Source organism: Dermacentor albipictus, chromosome 1, assembly GCF_038994185.2.
Source record: "Dermacentor albipictus isolate Rhodes 1998 colony chromosome 1, USDA_Dalb.pri_finalv2, whole genome shotgun sequence".
NCBI classification, from domain to species: domain Eukaryota; kingdom Metazoa; phylum Arthropoda; class Arachnida; order Ixodida; family Ixodidae; genus Dermacentor; species Dermacentor albipictus.
In genome coordinates, this window is record NC_091821.1 from 310,672,384 (window position 1) to 310,689,601 (window position 17,218).

At 42.2% G+C, this 17,218-nt stretch overlaps 1 protein-coding gene across 2 annotated transcripts in view; it reads left to right on the forward strand.

Annotated features, from left to right (window-relative positions):
- The window catches only part of LOC135906994 (uncharacterized), a 91,101-nt gene that overhangs the window by 32,065 nt on the left and 41,818 nt on the right, over positions 1-17,218 (forward strand). For both annotated transcript variants that reach the window (XM_070531547.1, XM_070531548.1), the window contains 3 exons: positions 843-1,113; positions 1,703-1,955; positions 5,819-5,968. In XM_070531547.1, coding sequence (XP_070387648.1) covers positions 843-1,113; positions 1,703-1,955; positions 5,819-5,968 — 674 coding nt within the window. The remainder of the gene's footprint in view (positions 1-842; positions 1,114-1,702; positions 1,956-5,818; positions 5,969-17,218) is intronic.

Here is a 17,218-nt window from a genome sequence, read left to right on the forward strand (position 1 = left end):
AACCATATTCATTTTAAAAGACATGTGTTTTGTCGCAAGTTAAAACACACAGAAGGAAGACACACAAAGACAACACAGGCGGCACTTCCAACTGATTTCCTTTTGTCTGTGTTAACTTGCGGCAAAAAACATGTCTTTTAGCAAGCACCAACTAGGCCAACAAGCAGTTTTGTTGCAACATATTCGTGTTCGCTTTCTTTCTTTGCCTGTGCTTAAAGCTCGATGGTATTCCTGTTTGAAATCATTACAGCAAACGGCTGAAGCACGTTCGTGCAACACCTGCTAATAAGAGAAGGCCAGCGAGCTCTCTTATCATGTGACGTCACGTAGGAACGACAAGACTCAGATCGGAAGGCATGTATGAGTGAAAAGGTTATTGCTCGGAGCATCGCCTGCGTTCACCACGGAACTGTTCGGGCTATCGGCCCGCCGAAACCACGTCACCACAGAAATTGCACAGGTCTTCCGTTAGCTAGAATGTGTCGCAAAATAACTTGCTATCAAACACATTGATGCTGGTTTTGAGGTATTTTAGGCAGCGTAAAGAGACGCTCGTGTTGGAAGCGTAAAGGCCTTCGTGTTGTCCACTTCTCTTCTCTTGTGTCCAGTCTGCACGCCTCACCTTTTTTGCATAACGAATCCTTACCAACTAGCTCAGCTTTCTGTCGTTCTAAGTAAAGAGACAAGCACAGAAACTCATGCGCACACATGCATGACAGCAGCGATGATAACAACCACCTTCAACAATCAACCAGATACGCTGTGTGCGTTTGTCTCTTTTCTGATTGTCTTCTCGCGCTGTTGAAGGTGTGTTTCAGGCAGCGTTCATTTGTGCCTTCCAGGTCCCCCGCACGCAGCTATCCGAAGGAGGTGGACCCGCTGCTGACAAAAAGTGTCTCGAGGAAGCTGGTCTCGCTAGCATCCGTTCCGTTCCTGCACGTCGCGGCGTCGCGAGCAGTGTCTGTCTTCATGCTCTCGTCGTTCCTGCTCTCCGCCGTGGACTTTGGCTCGGACAACGGTCTCGTTGGCTACGAGGCTGTCGCTCTGGTCACTGCGAGCGCTGTCGGAGACCTGGTTTCACGAGTAGGCACCGGCCTACTCTTGGACGCTAAAGTAAGCAACACGCACGGGTATTCCTCGTGTTGCGTACCTCGAGACCATCGATAAAGAAATCTTAAGGCAGCGATAAAAATACAGGATCTCAGTATTCATGAAGGCATTTCAGGTGCGTGACGATTTATTTATTTATCTGTTATGTGTTAATTTATGTGTTATACACGTGTGGCGCCGTCTTAGACGCTGATGGTCCGCCTAAATATGGGCTGAATACACTTTTTTCTTCAATTATTTAAATCCTTTAGCAAGATAATCTAACAACACCTACAGACAGGCTAGATGTTGCATTGCAGATCGACGGAAAATGAGCGCACAGGAAGACACACACGAACAGCCGAGAAAGACACAGGACGGCTGTTCGTGTGTGTCTTCATGTGCGCTTATTTTCCGTCGACCTTCAGCAAGCGATGGCGTGCAGGTTGATCTGTCGCAGTATAAGTGAAAGAACATTCTGAAGTATCCCTCCCCTTCCCTTCAAGAGCTTTTCAAGCATGAAGAGCTTACCCATTTGTCGCCTTGATACTCGTGCCACCATCACTAAGCCACTCTTTCAAGCAATGCATCCCACTTCTTCCACTCGAAACAGGTGCTAAGCGGCGAAGCCCTGATGCTATGGAGCTTCGCTGTCCAGGCAGCAGCCATGACTCTATTGGGACTCACGAAGAAATACTGGCTTCTCCTTGCCAGCTGCTTCTTCACTGGCCTAACGGCAGGGGCTCGAATACTCGCCTGCACCATCATGGTTGCCGAGCTTTTCGACGAACAGTCGCTGTCGCTCAGTCTGGGCATCACAAACTTCACAGCCGGAATCATTTGCTTGGCGAGGCCATCCGTCATTGGTGAGAGAGGCACTCATTTTGCTTAGGGGACTATACTTGTATATAGTCAATAGAGTTATTGACAATTGCTGTTAATACGAGCCAACTTAGACTGATTTTCTTAACTGAAGTACAAAGATAGATGTATTGCCGATAAACATGGCAACGCTCAATACTTACGTCTACTTCTGTGCGTTGGAAAGAAAATATTTATTTATTTATTTATTTATTTATTTATTTATTTATTTATTTATTTATTTATTTATTTATTTATTTATCTATTTATTTATTTATTTATTTATTTAATACATACTGCGGACACGAAGTTCATGCATGGTGGTTAAAGGGAGTGACAACTGGTTTTTAAGGACCTAGTTTTTGATGGCACAACGCAAAGCTCTGCCTTAGTAGTGTTTACATCTGCAGCGGTTACTTCCAAAAGCGCGTGAATATTTCATAAGCAGAATTTTTCGATCTCAACAGCCACTAAAGAAGTAACAGTCCCTCCTCCAGCAACGCTGAGAAGTGAGAGTGATGCTGATAGCCCGCCTCGCAAATTGTGTAAGCCGCCCATCGTTCTGCTTTCACGAGAGTGAGTGTAACTGTAGTTAACCAGCCACATGTTGACCTTTTCAACCGCTTTTGAATATAAAAAGCTGGTGCAATAAGTTCGCGTTGTTGTACAGAAATTTCTTATATTTGTAGTGCGTTCTGTCGATAGACGAGCTAAGCCAACTCATTGAAAATAAAGGACAAGGCGGCGCCACTTTAGTGATCACTACAAACGAAGGCGTATCCACACATTGTAAGTCAGGAAAAACTTACAATAATGAAACGTATACTGCATTTCAATACTAATAAAAATATTAGCAACTGCACACTCTAGTAGAAGGTCACGTGGTGGACTTCTTATGCAGCTTCATGTTTTCGCCGCGTGGGGCGCCAAAGGACATTTCTCGCGACTTTTAGTGATGGAATAAAAATACCAATGCATGTTAAATGAGAAAAGCATGGCTCGTTTTAGCCACTACGATAGGGAATCATAGCATCCGCGGGGTTTTCTCGATTGATGTCCTGAGCGGTTGTATGTCCCGTTAAAATACAATATTAGAACATAAGAAGTAAAACAATGCTAATACAACAAAATGCTGCAGCAACACAGTGATAATGCTGATACAACTTTTATAAAGGCAAGTCATTTTAGTCATTACTGGTGCGTGGCAAGAGATAGTATTTAAATAGGTTGGTTCGGGCAAAATATGGGGTTAGATAATTTTCGTCATGTTCGCGAGTAGGTCTTGTTGGTGGACTTACGCATATTGCCGGGTCAAGTGCTCATTCGTTATTAACTGAGAAAGAAAGTCAAGCCGTAATGTTTTTCGACAAGATTCAAGTGTAGGAATACTATTAGACCTCATTACTCCAGTTGGAGAGTCGAATGTCGAAAATTTGTCCTAAGCAAACTGGATAGCCTGTCATTGGATTCGTTCAAGTTTCTTTATGTTACATTGAGTGCAGGGATCCCAGATAATACAGGCGCACTCGAGCTTCGGTCGAATTAAGTAGTAATAAGCAAGTAGTTTAACAGAGGATGGGGCGTCAAAGATGATGGGTTGACAAAGCACAGTTTGCGGAAAGCAGAGAAAGATATATTTTGCACATGTTCCAGGACATGCTGCGGCAGAGGGGGAGGCCTAAATATTTATAGTTAGAAACTTGTTTAAGTCCAGAAGAGCCTAGCAAACAGCTAAAAGAGAGAGAGAGAGATGTTTTCTTGCGGGAAATGGGATGAAAAACACTTTTTTTCAACATTCAAGGTCATATCCCATTCAGTGCACCAATAGAAAATTTTACGGAGGCTCTCATACAGATCATCTTGGTTACTAGTGTGGGCAGTTTTTTTGAACAAGACACAATCATCTGCAAATGGTCTTATTTGAACGTTCGGTTTTACAACATCAACAATGTCGAGTTCAAGGCTCTGTCCAATTTGGAGACCACTGATGTCTTAAAATGCTTTCCCAAGTTGCTTCTTTAAAATTTCTTTCATTGCGAGGCCTCTCCTCAAAGGTATCTTGAACACCTTTCGCCTAAGTTAAAACACGTGGAAGGCGGGAGATTGAAAGTGAAGACGATGAGCAAAACTAGAACAAGGTGAAAGCAGGAACCAACGTTTCGACAAGTGGACTTGAAGAAGACAAGTCCACTTGTCGAAACGTTGGCTCCTGCTTTCACCTTGTTCTCGTTTCGCTCATCTTTCGCCTAAGTGGTAAGATCGTCTGCTTGAACCACACCACGTTGCCAGAGAGGCTTTTAGCAAGTGCTTCCTTAATTTACCTAGGAACGCCTTCTAGATAGCAAATGTTCTGTGCACATTGAGCCGTGACGTCCTGCGGGAAGGCTGATAGTCCGCACATTTGAGTGCGTGACAGAGGCAATGCTTAGCGCTGTCATATTTTCAATACATGGTTTTTATACTGAGCCTTGGTCTTCCTAAATGATGTAAAACAGAAAGAACGCACAGGAGTTCTGTTATTTAAGAGGTGAAACAGGAAATCTGGTTTGAGATGTAAATCGTAATCTCATTTGATTCAATAGAGATACCAGCAGTCTTAGAATCATTACGTAATCAAGGAGTAAGGTAGATATCTAGGTAAATATCTTGGAAAATATCTACAGAGATTACACAGCTACGTCCATTCTACAAAAGAAAAGCGGGATGATACCTATAAAGAAAGGGGTCAGACAGGGAGACACAATATCTCCACTGCTATTCACTGCGTGCTTGGAAGAAGTATTCAGGCTAATAAACTGGGAAGGCTTAGGAGTGAGGATCAACGGCAAATATCTCAGCAACCTTCGATTTGCAGATGACATTGTCCTGTTCAGCAACATTGGGGACGAGTTACAACAAATTATTGAGGACCTTAACAGAGAGAGTGCAAGAGGAGTTGAAGATTAATATAAAGAATACAAAGGTAATGATCAATTGCCGGGCAAGGAAACGAGAGTTCAGGATCGCCAGTCAGCCTCTAGAGACTTTGAAGGAGTACGTTTACCTAGATCAATTACTCACAGGGACCCTGATCATGAGAAGGAAATTTACAGAATAAAAATGGGTTGGAGCGCATTCGGCAGACATTGTCAGATCCTGACTGGAAGCTTACCAATATCATTAAAAAGAAAGGTGCAGAATCAGTGCATTCTGTTGGTGCTAACGTACGGGGCATAAACTTAAGAGACTGACAAAGAATCTTGAAAACAAGTTAAAGACCGCGCAAAGAGCGATGGAACAAGAAATGTTAGGCGTAACGTTAAGAGACAGGAAGAGAGCGGTGGTGGATCAGAGAGCAAACGGGGATAGCCAGTATTCTAATTGACATTAAGAGAAAAAAAATGGAACTGGGCCGGTCATGTAATGCGTAGGTTAGATAACCAGTGAACCTTTAGGGTTACAGAATGCGTGCCAAGAGAAGAGAAGCGCAGTCGAGGACGGCAGAAGACTAGGTGGGGTGATGAAATTAAGGCTATTTGGCCTTAATTTCATCACCTATTTGGTGATGAAATTAAGGCGCTATTTGGTATCGCTTGGCGCAGGACAGGAGTAATTGGAGATCGCAGGAAGAGGTATTCGTCCTGCAGTGGACATAAATAGTTTGCAGCTGCTGATGCTGATGATGAACATGATGATAATGATAATGACAATGGCTATGATGATTATGATGATTTCAAGAATGAACGCCAACCTACTGTAAATACAAGGCAAAGGAAGAAGCTAGCATGTACTCGGCGGTTAGCACCAATCTGTCGCGGTGATGCGCACACTTTCAAAGAGCACTGAAAGCATCATTAATACAAAAGACGATCGCGCTTGATCCTCGCAGGCTACGCACGAGACGTCGTCGGTTCGTACAGCCCCCTCTACGTGGCCTTCGCCGTAACCAACGCAGTTTTTACAGTCACCTGGACGGTGAGCCTGTGCTGGCACAGGTGTCGGACACACCTGCAACGCAAACTAGCGAACGACGTCACAGGTTAGGTGGCTGGACCTTGGTGGCATCTTCTGCAGGGAACACTAACAATTTAGGCTGAAGATTCATCGCTCTGGACTGCACGCCTAATGACATATTCGGGTGGTCTATACATGGGAGCTCTCTGGCCCTGCTACTAAGGCAGTTAAAACTGCTATAAAGCAGTGTACGTGACAAGAATAACGGGATAAAGAAGTAATGATCTTGCTTCATTATTATGTGTGGAGCCCGCTTATGCTACCAATAACACCTATTTACGTCTTACATGTTCTGGTAGAGTTTCCAGAGCACTCTAAACGACAACCCGAATATTTCAGTAAATAAACGCCGACTTCCCTTTTAGTAACGCGTGGAAGCACTTCATATAAGCGTACAAAACGAACGTCTATAGCAGCATGTCACTGATATTGCGTGAATAGCAATGAAAGAGAGGAAGTTTCTGGGATAGGGAAGCTGTTAGGTTCGCCCAAAAAGCTCCGACTTGTTGCTGCTGCTGTGTTCCAAATGGCTCAACCACGTACGGGTAGAAGTCAATATTCTGAAGTAACAATGAGTCCCCCATATAGCGTTGAAAGATGTTAGTGAAGAAATCGCAGCTTCAAAAGAAAGGATGGCAGAGAGAAGGCAAAAACACGCATAAAATTTAACCACCAGAATGTTTGCTTAATTGGTTTTATTCCTGCCAAAGGAGAGGTAAAAGTGAAAAGGAGAGAGGGAGGATTTAATTTAATAGAGAAGATGCAAGAAAGAAGATAAGTTGACGTGCAAGCAAGAGGACGTATATGAATGCCGTTCATTGGACGAAAAAACATTAGCGCGAAAAAAAGGACGAGGACGAGACGAGTGCACAGGACTGGCGCTTTCCAACTGAAGCTTAATGAAGAAACTTAATGCTCATGGGAACAGCGCGAGACTAGCATGTGCTGTCACATTTATGATAAAACAAGCAAAGATCCGAGTTTGCAGGACCCCCATGCAACCACATCGTAGCCATGCACTTTGACAGAACCGTGCGACTCACTATACCGGAGGTGATAACAGACAATCGAGGTGTAGCACACCACGACACTTGCCTCTAAAAAAATACGTGAAGGTAGGTTGAGACTGACCTACCAACGTTGCGCCAGTTACAACATCCCGGAAGGAATACGTAACAAAAGAAATAATAATAAAGAACAAGAAAGCCAGAAAACCAAAGGTACTTAACTAAAATATATATAAATGTTTCACTATCATTATCATCATCACCACCATAAGCCTATCTTTGTGTCCACTGCAGGACGAAGGTCTCTCCCAGCGATCTGCTTTTACCCCTGTCTTCCGTTAGCCTATTCCAACTTGCGCCTGTATATTTCCTAATTTCATAACTTCATCTAATTTTCTGCCATCTTCGAGTGCGCCTCCCTTCCTTTGGCACCCATTCTTTACGTATAATGGTCCGCCGGTTATCCGCCCTACACATTACATGGCCGGTACAGCTCCATTTCTTTTTCTTAATGTCGACTAGAATGTCGCCTATCCCCGTTTACTCTCTTATGCACACCGCTCTCTTCCTGTCTCTTAAAATTACGGCCGTCATTTTTTTTATTACATCGCTTTTTCCACGGTCTTTAAGCATTTCTTTAGCTTCTTTGTTAACCTCTAAGTTTCTGTCCTATGTTTTAGCACCGGTAGAATGCAATGATTATACACAAGTTTAACTATAAATTACAATAAATAACGATAACAATGCTTAATAAATAACAATAACAAGGTGCTGCTTCAACAAACAGAGACACACATGCAAAATGCAAAAAAAAAACACGACATTGATTAAGCGCCAGTCCTGTGTAGTCGTTTCGTCCTCGTTGGTTGTTTTTTTCTCGCGCTTCCGGTTTCTCTTTTCAGTTATGAACCAACTTGTCCGGGCAAATATTCTGCCGATTTAAATTATATAAAATGAAGCTAAACTTATAAAGTTATGGCAAAAGAAATGAAAAATTAAACTGGCGATCTTGATTGCGTTTGAGTAATGCATCGTAAAGGGTTCACCTTCTAACCTAGCTCTTATTCAACTGCTTTCAGATGAAAAGAATCAAGGGACAGTAGCTTGAGGAACAAGATACAGTCGTTACACAATAGAATATTCTCTGGTCTAGAATATGACCTATAATGTTCCAACGTAACGCCATGTTTATCGCGGCGACATTTACATATTGATCAGCTATTACCTGGAACATCCGTAACTTATGTCGAAATAAAATTTTCGCAATGTCTACGTTATTGACACTTTCTTTCATCTGTCGAAACAGGGCAACTACTACTAGAATCATTTACCACTCATTGAAGAGCGCGAAGTATATATAGTTTTATTCGTGCGATTAGCATTCTTGGGGAACCTCACCCAGATTGTGGCCTGAGTCAGTCAATCAATCAAATAATCGAACTTTATTTTCAAGAACACAAAAATATATAAAGAAATACTTGAACAAATGGCCTTATTTGGCTAGTGGAAGGTCCAATACGATACAAAAATATGCACTAGTCAGCTGAGAGGAAAAGAATATATATATATATATATATATATATATATATATATATATATATATATATATATATATATATATATATATATATATATATATATATATATATATATATATATATATATATATATATATATATATATATATATATATATATATATATATATATATATAGATTGCAAACTGTTGAAAACATCCTGGAGCACAGCTCATTGTTGAAAGTACCAGTGTTACTCATTGGTGACTTTAATATTGACCTCCTTCTTGATAATTCTCATAAATATGATCTACTAGATGTTATTCACTCTTATGGCTGTCGGAATTGAATCGAGGCGCCAACAAGAATTAATGTCGAAACAAGCACACTGTTAGACTTGTGTATAACGAACCATTTAAGTGATGAAATGGTCTCGGGCATATTATCTAGCGGCATCAGTGACCACTTACCTATCTTTTGCATTATACCGCGCTCTAACCATCGTAGTGTTTCGCAGAATGGGAAAAGAAGCTAGAGCAAGTAGAAAAATAAGTTACAATAACATTACGAAGTTCCCGGAGCTTGTAACTAACACCGATTGGAGTGTAATAGAGAGAGAACAAAATGTTGACCAGGCTTACAGTAAGTTTTTAGCACTCTTTAAAGAAATTTACGACACTTGTTTCCCACTAGAAACGCGCAAAACGCACCGAAAAATTGGAAAGCCTTGGTTCTCCTACGAACTATATAAAGAAATTGAACGCCGTAAAAAGGTATTTGAAACATTCATTAAATCGAAAGATCCACACATCCTGCAAGCCTACAAGCAGGTTCGAAATAAAACAAACTGTAAAATGAAGAAGGCTAAACGCTAGTGCTATCAGAATAAGTTTACTACGGCTGCAAACAATCCTTCACTGCTTTGGAGAACATTTCGAGAATTAATGACGGGCAACAAAGCGAACTGTCCTCAGTCAATAGTTATCGACGGGATAACATTATCAGGAGAATGCCGAGCCAACAAATTTAACTCGCATTTCCAGGTTTCTGCTGCGCAGTGTAGCGATGCTCCTGTAGGCCGATGTGAAGCATACAATAGATGTTCTGATATGCCCACTATATTCCTGCACCCAACAAGCCCAGCTGAGATAGCAGACGGCATATCTACACTAAAGAATAACTGCGCATGCGGAGTGGATGAAATAAGCACAAAGCCTACAAAGAGTGCAGCGCAAGTAATATGTCACCCGCTTTCGCATATCTGCAACCTCGTCTTATCGGCTGGTGAATTTCCTGTGCTCATGAAAATTGCGAGAGCAGTGGCACTGCATAAGGGGGGGTGCGTCAGACAACCCCAATAATTTCATACCCATCTCAGTTCTTCCCATCTTTTCTAAAATCCCTGAACGCATTTTAAGTAACAGAATAGTTGGGCACTTGACAAAAAACAAAGCAATAGCACCAGCACAATTCGGGTTTCAGAAACAAAAGTCTACTGAGCAAGCACTTTTGCATGCGAAAGACCACTTGATTAAGAAGTTTGAAAAACAGACTCACACTATTGTAGTATTTTTGGATTTCCGAAAGGCTTTTGACTCTATTAATCACAATATTTTTCTCTGAAAGTTACCCTGGTATGGCATAAGAGGCGTAGCATATGCTTTAAGAACTATCTCAGCTCCCGTAAGCACTTTGTTTGCCTAAAGGATTCTAAGTCCCAACATCTTGATTTAAACTGCGGTTTTCCTCAGGGCTCAATCCTAGGCCCAACTTTGTCTCTTCTCTATATTAATGATATTGGTAACATCCCAAACACACCATGCCTAACTTTCTATGCAGATGACACCAGCGTTGTCTAATCTGGTCATAACATTCAAGAAGCATTTAAAGCAGTCAATATATGGATGGGGGACCTCAACTGTTGGCTAAATTCAAATAGAACACAACTGAACTGCGAAAAAACAAAGTATGTCATATTTAGACCTAAAGAAAAGCAGCTGATGGGCCACTACGAGTTAAATTTTGGGGGGCGCATTATAGGAAATACGAAGTGCGTAAAATTATTAGGCGTATGGTTTAACGAAAACCTGTATTGGTCCATTCAACTAGAGACAGTCAGAACCGACATTCGTAGAGCGACGGAAATGATTAACATGTTAAAGCATCTTATTCCAATTAATTTAAAGAAACAACTATATTACCCACTAATACACTCTCGTCTACACTATTCCCTTCTGGTCTGGGGAACTACTACCAAAACTAACCTTATGTCACTATATAGGCTACAAAAAAGAGCCGTAAGGGCAGTTTGTAACCTACCTGTTCTTGCACATACTAAACCGTTTTTTGATAGGCTTGGCATACTCCATATAGACCACCTGTTTTTGCATAAACTATCGCTCGAAACGTTCCGTCTCCGTCAAGCTGATCACATACAGTTTAATCAGATTTTCGCCACCAAAGAAACTCCGTATAATCTCAGACATGACCCGATCTCGATACCGCTTACTCGCACGAACTACGGGAAACAGGCATTACACTTTGAAATATCGACCTTACTCAACAATAATCCCACAATCCTGGAACAATTACAAACCTCGAAATCAAGCTTGAGGTTCAATAAATCTGTTAAAACGTATTTTCTTCGCTGCTTTATTGTATAACTTCCTTATGTACCTCAATGTTATTGTTTTGTATGCCTTTTTTAACATGTTCTGATTGATATTCGAATTGTTTATCGTTTTGATATGCTATCATATTTTGAATATTGTAACACCTGTTGTGCTGTTGTTTGCTGCAGAATGTCAACATGCTTTGGGTGCTGCAGCCTTTGTTAAGAAAGAATACTGCCTTTTGCTGCAGCGACTGAGAGAACTGCATGTCTCAAACAACACATAAATGAAATGAAATATATATATATATATATATATATATATATATATATATATATATATATATATATATATATATATATATATATATATATATATATATATATATATAGCGTTCTTCATTCGTCACACGTTTCCCCCTCCACTCGAGAAAGTCTCAATTCATAAGGTGCAAAATAACACCGCAATTTGCTGACAGGAACAATGTCGCTGCCTCGGCCTAAATGCGTGACCTTGTGGTTGATCTCATAGTTCCCTGGCAATACCTTGATTAGAATATTGTGAGGGCCTGCCATGAGGGGACTCAACTTGCCGTTGCTGGCATGTCATATGTTGCTTAAAGTACCGAGTCACCGACTAGAAGGTCATTAGAAGGTTATGTCAAGTAGAGGGTCACTGGATGCAGTCACGCCCTACCTTGAGGCTTCTTGTCCGCTGTCCGCAGCATCACTGTCTGTAGATGTTGCTGTTGAAATAAACTGAACTTGAACTTAAACTGAAGCGGGCGAAACTTCCTATCGTAGATTAATTTGTATTTACTGTGGTAGCCGAGCGAGTTCTGAACCGCAGTTTTCCTTGCTTCCTCAACAGTTTCATCTCGTTGCTTCAATATGGCCGGATAGGATGGAATTCCACACATCAGGCATGGAGGTACGTAACCAATAACTTCGGGAGGCGTTCTACTGTATTCGTCGATGACATCCGATAGCTAGTCTAGAATTTCTATGCCTCATCGTTGATCTTGCATTTAAAGCGGATGAATATGGCTTGATTTGTTCATTCGTTCATACCGCTCCGTTCTGGATGATGAGACGACGTGAAGAGTTGGTGTATTCAGCTTTGCTTTAGGAACTGTTTAAAATTTTCTGCTGTGAACCCTGTTCCATGATATGAAAGGAACTTCCCTTGTTCGCCGGCAGCACATGGCCAGTGTTATGGCAAGTGGATAAATTTTTTTGATGAGCCTATCCAGAAAATCCTCCAATGGTGTTCACTGCAAGGAGATGGAAAGGTTCTTCAGCTGGAGTTCGTGACTCAAGTGATGCGTACGTCGTTCTTTTGGTCTTTTTGCATTTCTGGCATGCGTCATAATGTCGAGTGTAGTTGGCGACATCGCTTACTGTATCGTGCCACTAGTATTCTGGAGACAACTGTGACAATGTCTTCTTCACGCCGACATGACCAAAATGCTGAGCTTTCCTATGAATCGTTGGGCGCAGTTCATAAGGCAAGTATATCTCCGTTAGGTCTTTCTTTTTGAAGATGACTGTGTCGTTTTCTAGCGAGTATACATTCCTTTGGGGCGCTCGTTGTTACACTTCTGAAGATCAGTGGGTGAAAGAAGCTGCACTACAGCAGCTCTCTTAACCCTTTAAGGCGCCTTGTACACAATTGTGTACATTGTATTTCTGGTGTTTTTTTACGTTTAGGGTGCGCAATTTTCTATTAGGTTGGCTTTAGCGCATTCCCAAACATTAAACTGACAACCATGTGCATTTTGGGCGCCATTTGTCGCATTTCGGTGAAGATGTTCATATCAAAACAAGAAATGGCGGACGCTGGAGCAGCAAAGAGCGGTGAGTCAAGTTCTTATTTATTTAGATCCGCTTTTTTTTATTGTGGCAAGCGAAAAAAATTAGACGCGCTTGTGCATCATATGAAGTACCGAGGAGTGATAATTTCATCCATTCTGAGGAGATGACCGAACGCTAACGCTCGCACGCGCATGTGTACACGATTGTGTACAAAGCGCCGTGGTCGCTGCAGAAATGAAGAACGCTGAGAGTTGCTTTGATTTTCTTTCCAGGTTTTTTGGCCATTCGTCGTTCTTCTTTCTAAGTGCAAACAAGCATAAGAAAACCCAAAATACAGCTGAAAGGCTTTTGGAGATCATTGCTGATAAATGTTTCAGACATCGGGGAAAGTGACGAAGAAGAAGCCACGTGTGAAGCGACCGACGCCTGCATTGCAGCTGCGTTCACCAACCTCACAGAAGAAGAAGATGCTGCTGTAGGGGAAACACAAGCTGAAGAAGTGGAAACTGAGAGTGCTTTTTCTTTTTGTGAACCTGGGTACCTGCAATTATTTGCTGGACTACCACCGCGACAATCAAACGCTGCCTAGAGCTAAACTCCTATATTTGATGAATTTTCGCTTGCAAGCTGCCGAAGCATTAATTAAGTCGGTACTACCCGAGAAAAAGCGTGGAAGGCCTTCTCTTGCAGAGATCCAAGCACCACAACCAAAGATAGGGCAAAAAAGCAAGAATATCGCTTCCTTGCACCGACGCACACTACGACTCCTTTGACCATTGGCCCGAATCCCGCGACCAGAAGGTGCGAATTAGGTGCAAGCTCGAGAAGTTCACACGAGGCGCCCGGATATTCTGCATGAAATGCGGCACGCCACTGTGCCTGACGAAAGAGAGAAATTGCTTCCTCGCCTTCCACAAGTGAATTTTGTGACCACCGAGGCGCTGTGTACACAATTGTGTACGATGTTGCAAGTAATAAAGTTTCATGATAAATTTCAAGAATTCGATGGTTTTGTGTTTCTTAGGTCCCAAAAAGAATGTTTATATATAAAAAGATTTTTTTCTATGCATAATTGCAAGTGGCGCCTGAAAGGGTTAAGTGCGCGAGCTTCAACGTTGTTTATGCCTTTCTGATGTTTAACGTTCACCTCATACATTAACAACATCAACGACCACTGATAAAGCCAACCTTCAGAATTCTTGACACTCTTCAGACACTGTAGCGCAGAATGATCTGTTAGAACAGTGAATAGTTTCACATGAAGATGAGAATGCCACTTATCTATCACATCTACGATAGCAAGATATTCTCTCCTTGTGATGGTGTAGTTACCTTCGTGCTTGAGTAGTTTACGGGGAATAATGGGCAACGGGATGTTCATTGCCTTTGTCATCTGGCTTCTTCATCACGGCACCAATCCCTTCATCCGGTGCCTCACACTATACAATACACGGCCTTGAAGCGTCGTATATGCGAAGCACTGGTTATTCAGCTATGCGTTTCTTGAGTTCCAAGAAGGCTTATTCACATGTTTCTGTCCACGTTCATTCAGTATCTTTATGCAGCAGTTTCTTAAGAGGAAGAGCGATATCGCTGAAATAAGGAATGAGTTGACGGTAAATGTTTACAGTGCCGAGAAAACGCTGGAAATCTTTCTCTCATTTGGTTGTTGGAAAATTGAGTATTGCTTAGGTGTCAGAGTTGTTTGAGAAATTTTGTGGTCCAAATACTCGAGGGCGGGACTTGGCAAACTGCCACTTTTTGCATTTCGGTTTTACAGCATTGGCCTTAGAACTTTAATTCCTCGACTTGTCGGCAGATGGTCGTCGAAGGTCTCCGAATATATGACATCTTCAAAGTAGTTGATTACATTATTTAGCTGATCTTTCGCTATCATTTGCTTCATCGCTCTGTCAAATGTAGCAGGAAGCGTTCCTGAGCCTGTGCGGCAACACCAGCTATTCATAATGAGCATTAGTAGTCATAAATGCAGTTTTCTGAATGTCGTCAGGGTGCATTTGGACATGCCAGTATACAGAAGTTACATCCAACGTAGCAGAAGGCCTTTGCGTTTCCCAAGCGCTCAAGGGCATTGTCTGGCACCGGCTGATATTGGCTGATATTCTGGCACCGTTACGTAGTTCAGCTTGCGGTAATCAATACATAAACTAGTGCGTCCCTCGTCTTCCTTTTCCCCTAGAAGGATCGGTGTGAAGTAGCGGGACAATGAAGGCCTCACAAGACATAGCTTAACAAGGGTGCCAGCTTGTTTTTCTGTTTCTGCCTTGTCCGCTTGCGAACAACTGTAAGTGCTCGACCAATTGGAACAGCATTGGTAAGTGTGATCCTATGTTGCTCAATAGAAATGCATCGAATATCTGTCTGGAATTTCAAGAAGATATCTTCATATTTACTGAAAAGACCTTTGAGAATAGCATCTTGCCGTTCTGACAAATCTACCTTGTTCAGGGTCTTGATTAGAGAGGCTTTAGTGCTTTCCTCGTGGTTCTGATCGTGTGCGTTCAAAATGTCACATGCTTCTGTAGCTTCCTTGCTTTCCAAGTTTACAGAAAGACTGAGGTACGAGGAGCTGTCTAAGTCAAGAACCAACTGCGTTCTCATGCCTTGCAGCACGTGCACATATACTTTCTTTGTGATGTTTCCAATCTGCAAATGAATGATTACGCGGGGCAAAGTTTGAATGCTTAATGTAACTTATTGAACTGTGATGCAAAGGTCTCTCATCAACTGCAGTCGATGCTGTCTGTATAGACAGACAGCCTCACTGGTACAAGTAATCGTTCCTCCTGCATGGAGAGTTGCACCGATTGGTTTTCCGTTTATGAGAGTTTTGAAGCGTATTAGTGAAACTCTGGGTCGCTCTCTCCGTTTCCCGATGTAGTCACAAGAGCAGACACGTTGTCGCGGCGCCGGACAAGCGCCCTTGGATTCTGTACCTGGCAACGTTTAACGCTAGAACGTTATCTAGTGAGGCGAGTCTAGCAGTGCTATTGGAGGAATCAGAGGGCAGTAAATGGAATATAATAGGGCTCAGTGAAGGTAGGAGGACGAAAGAAGCATATGCAGTGCTAAAAAGTGGCACGTCCTGTGCAACCAGGGCTTAGCGGAGAGACGAGAACTAGGAGTCGGATTCCTTATTAATAAGGATATAGCTGGTAACATACAGGAATTCTATAGCACTGACGAGAGGGTGGCCGGTCTTGTTGTGAAACTTAATAATAGGTTAGGCACAATTTCAAGGTCGTACAGGTCTACGCTCCTACATCCAGTCATGATGACCAGGAAGTAGAAAACTTCTATGAAGACGTGGAATCGGCATTGGGTAAAGTCAAAACAAAATACACTATATTGGTGGGCGACTTCAATACAAGGGTAGGCAAGAAGCAGACTGGAGAAAAGTCAGTGGGGGAATACGGTATAGGCTCTAGGAATAGCAGGGGAGAGTTTTTAGTAGAGTTTGCAGAACAGAATAATATGCGGATAATGAATACCTTCTTCCGCAAGCGGGATAGCCGAAAGTGGACGTGGAGGAGCCCGAATGGGGAGACTAGAAATGAAATAGACTTGATACTCTGCGCTAACCCTGGCATCATACAAGATGTGGACGTGCTCGGCAAGGTGCGCTGCAGTGACCATAGGATGGTAAGAACTCGAATTAGCCTAGACTTGAAGACGGAACGGAAAAAACTGGTACATAAGAAGCCGATCAATGAGTTAGCGGTAAGAGGGAAAATAGAGGAATTCCGGATCAAGCTACAGAACAGGCATTCGGCGTTAACTCAGGAAGAGGACCTTAGTGTTGAAGATATGAACGACAATCTTATGCACATCATTAATGAGTGTGCAATAGAAGTCGGTGGCAACTCCATTAGACAAGATGCCAGTAAGCTATTGCAGGAGACGAAAAATCTGATCAAGAAACGCCAATGTATGAAAGCCTCTAACCCTACAGCTAGAATGGAACTGGCAGAACTTTCCAAGTTTATCAACAAGCGTAAGACAGCTGACATAAGGCAGCATAATATGGATAGAATTGATCATGCTCTCAGGAACGGAGGAAGCCTAAAAGCAGTGAAGAAAAAACTAGGAATAGGCAGGAATCAGATGTATGCATTAAGAGACAAAGCCGGCAATATCAACACTAATATGGATGAGTTAGTTCAAGTGGCTGAGGAGTTCTATAGAGATTTATACAGTACCAGTGGCACTCACGACGATAATGGAAGAGAGAATAGTCTAGAGGAATTTGAAATCCCGCAAGTAACGCCGGAAGAAGTAAAGAAAGCCTTTAGAGCTATGCAAAG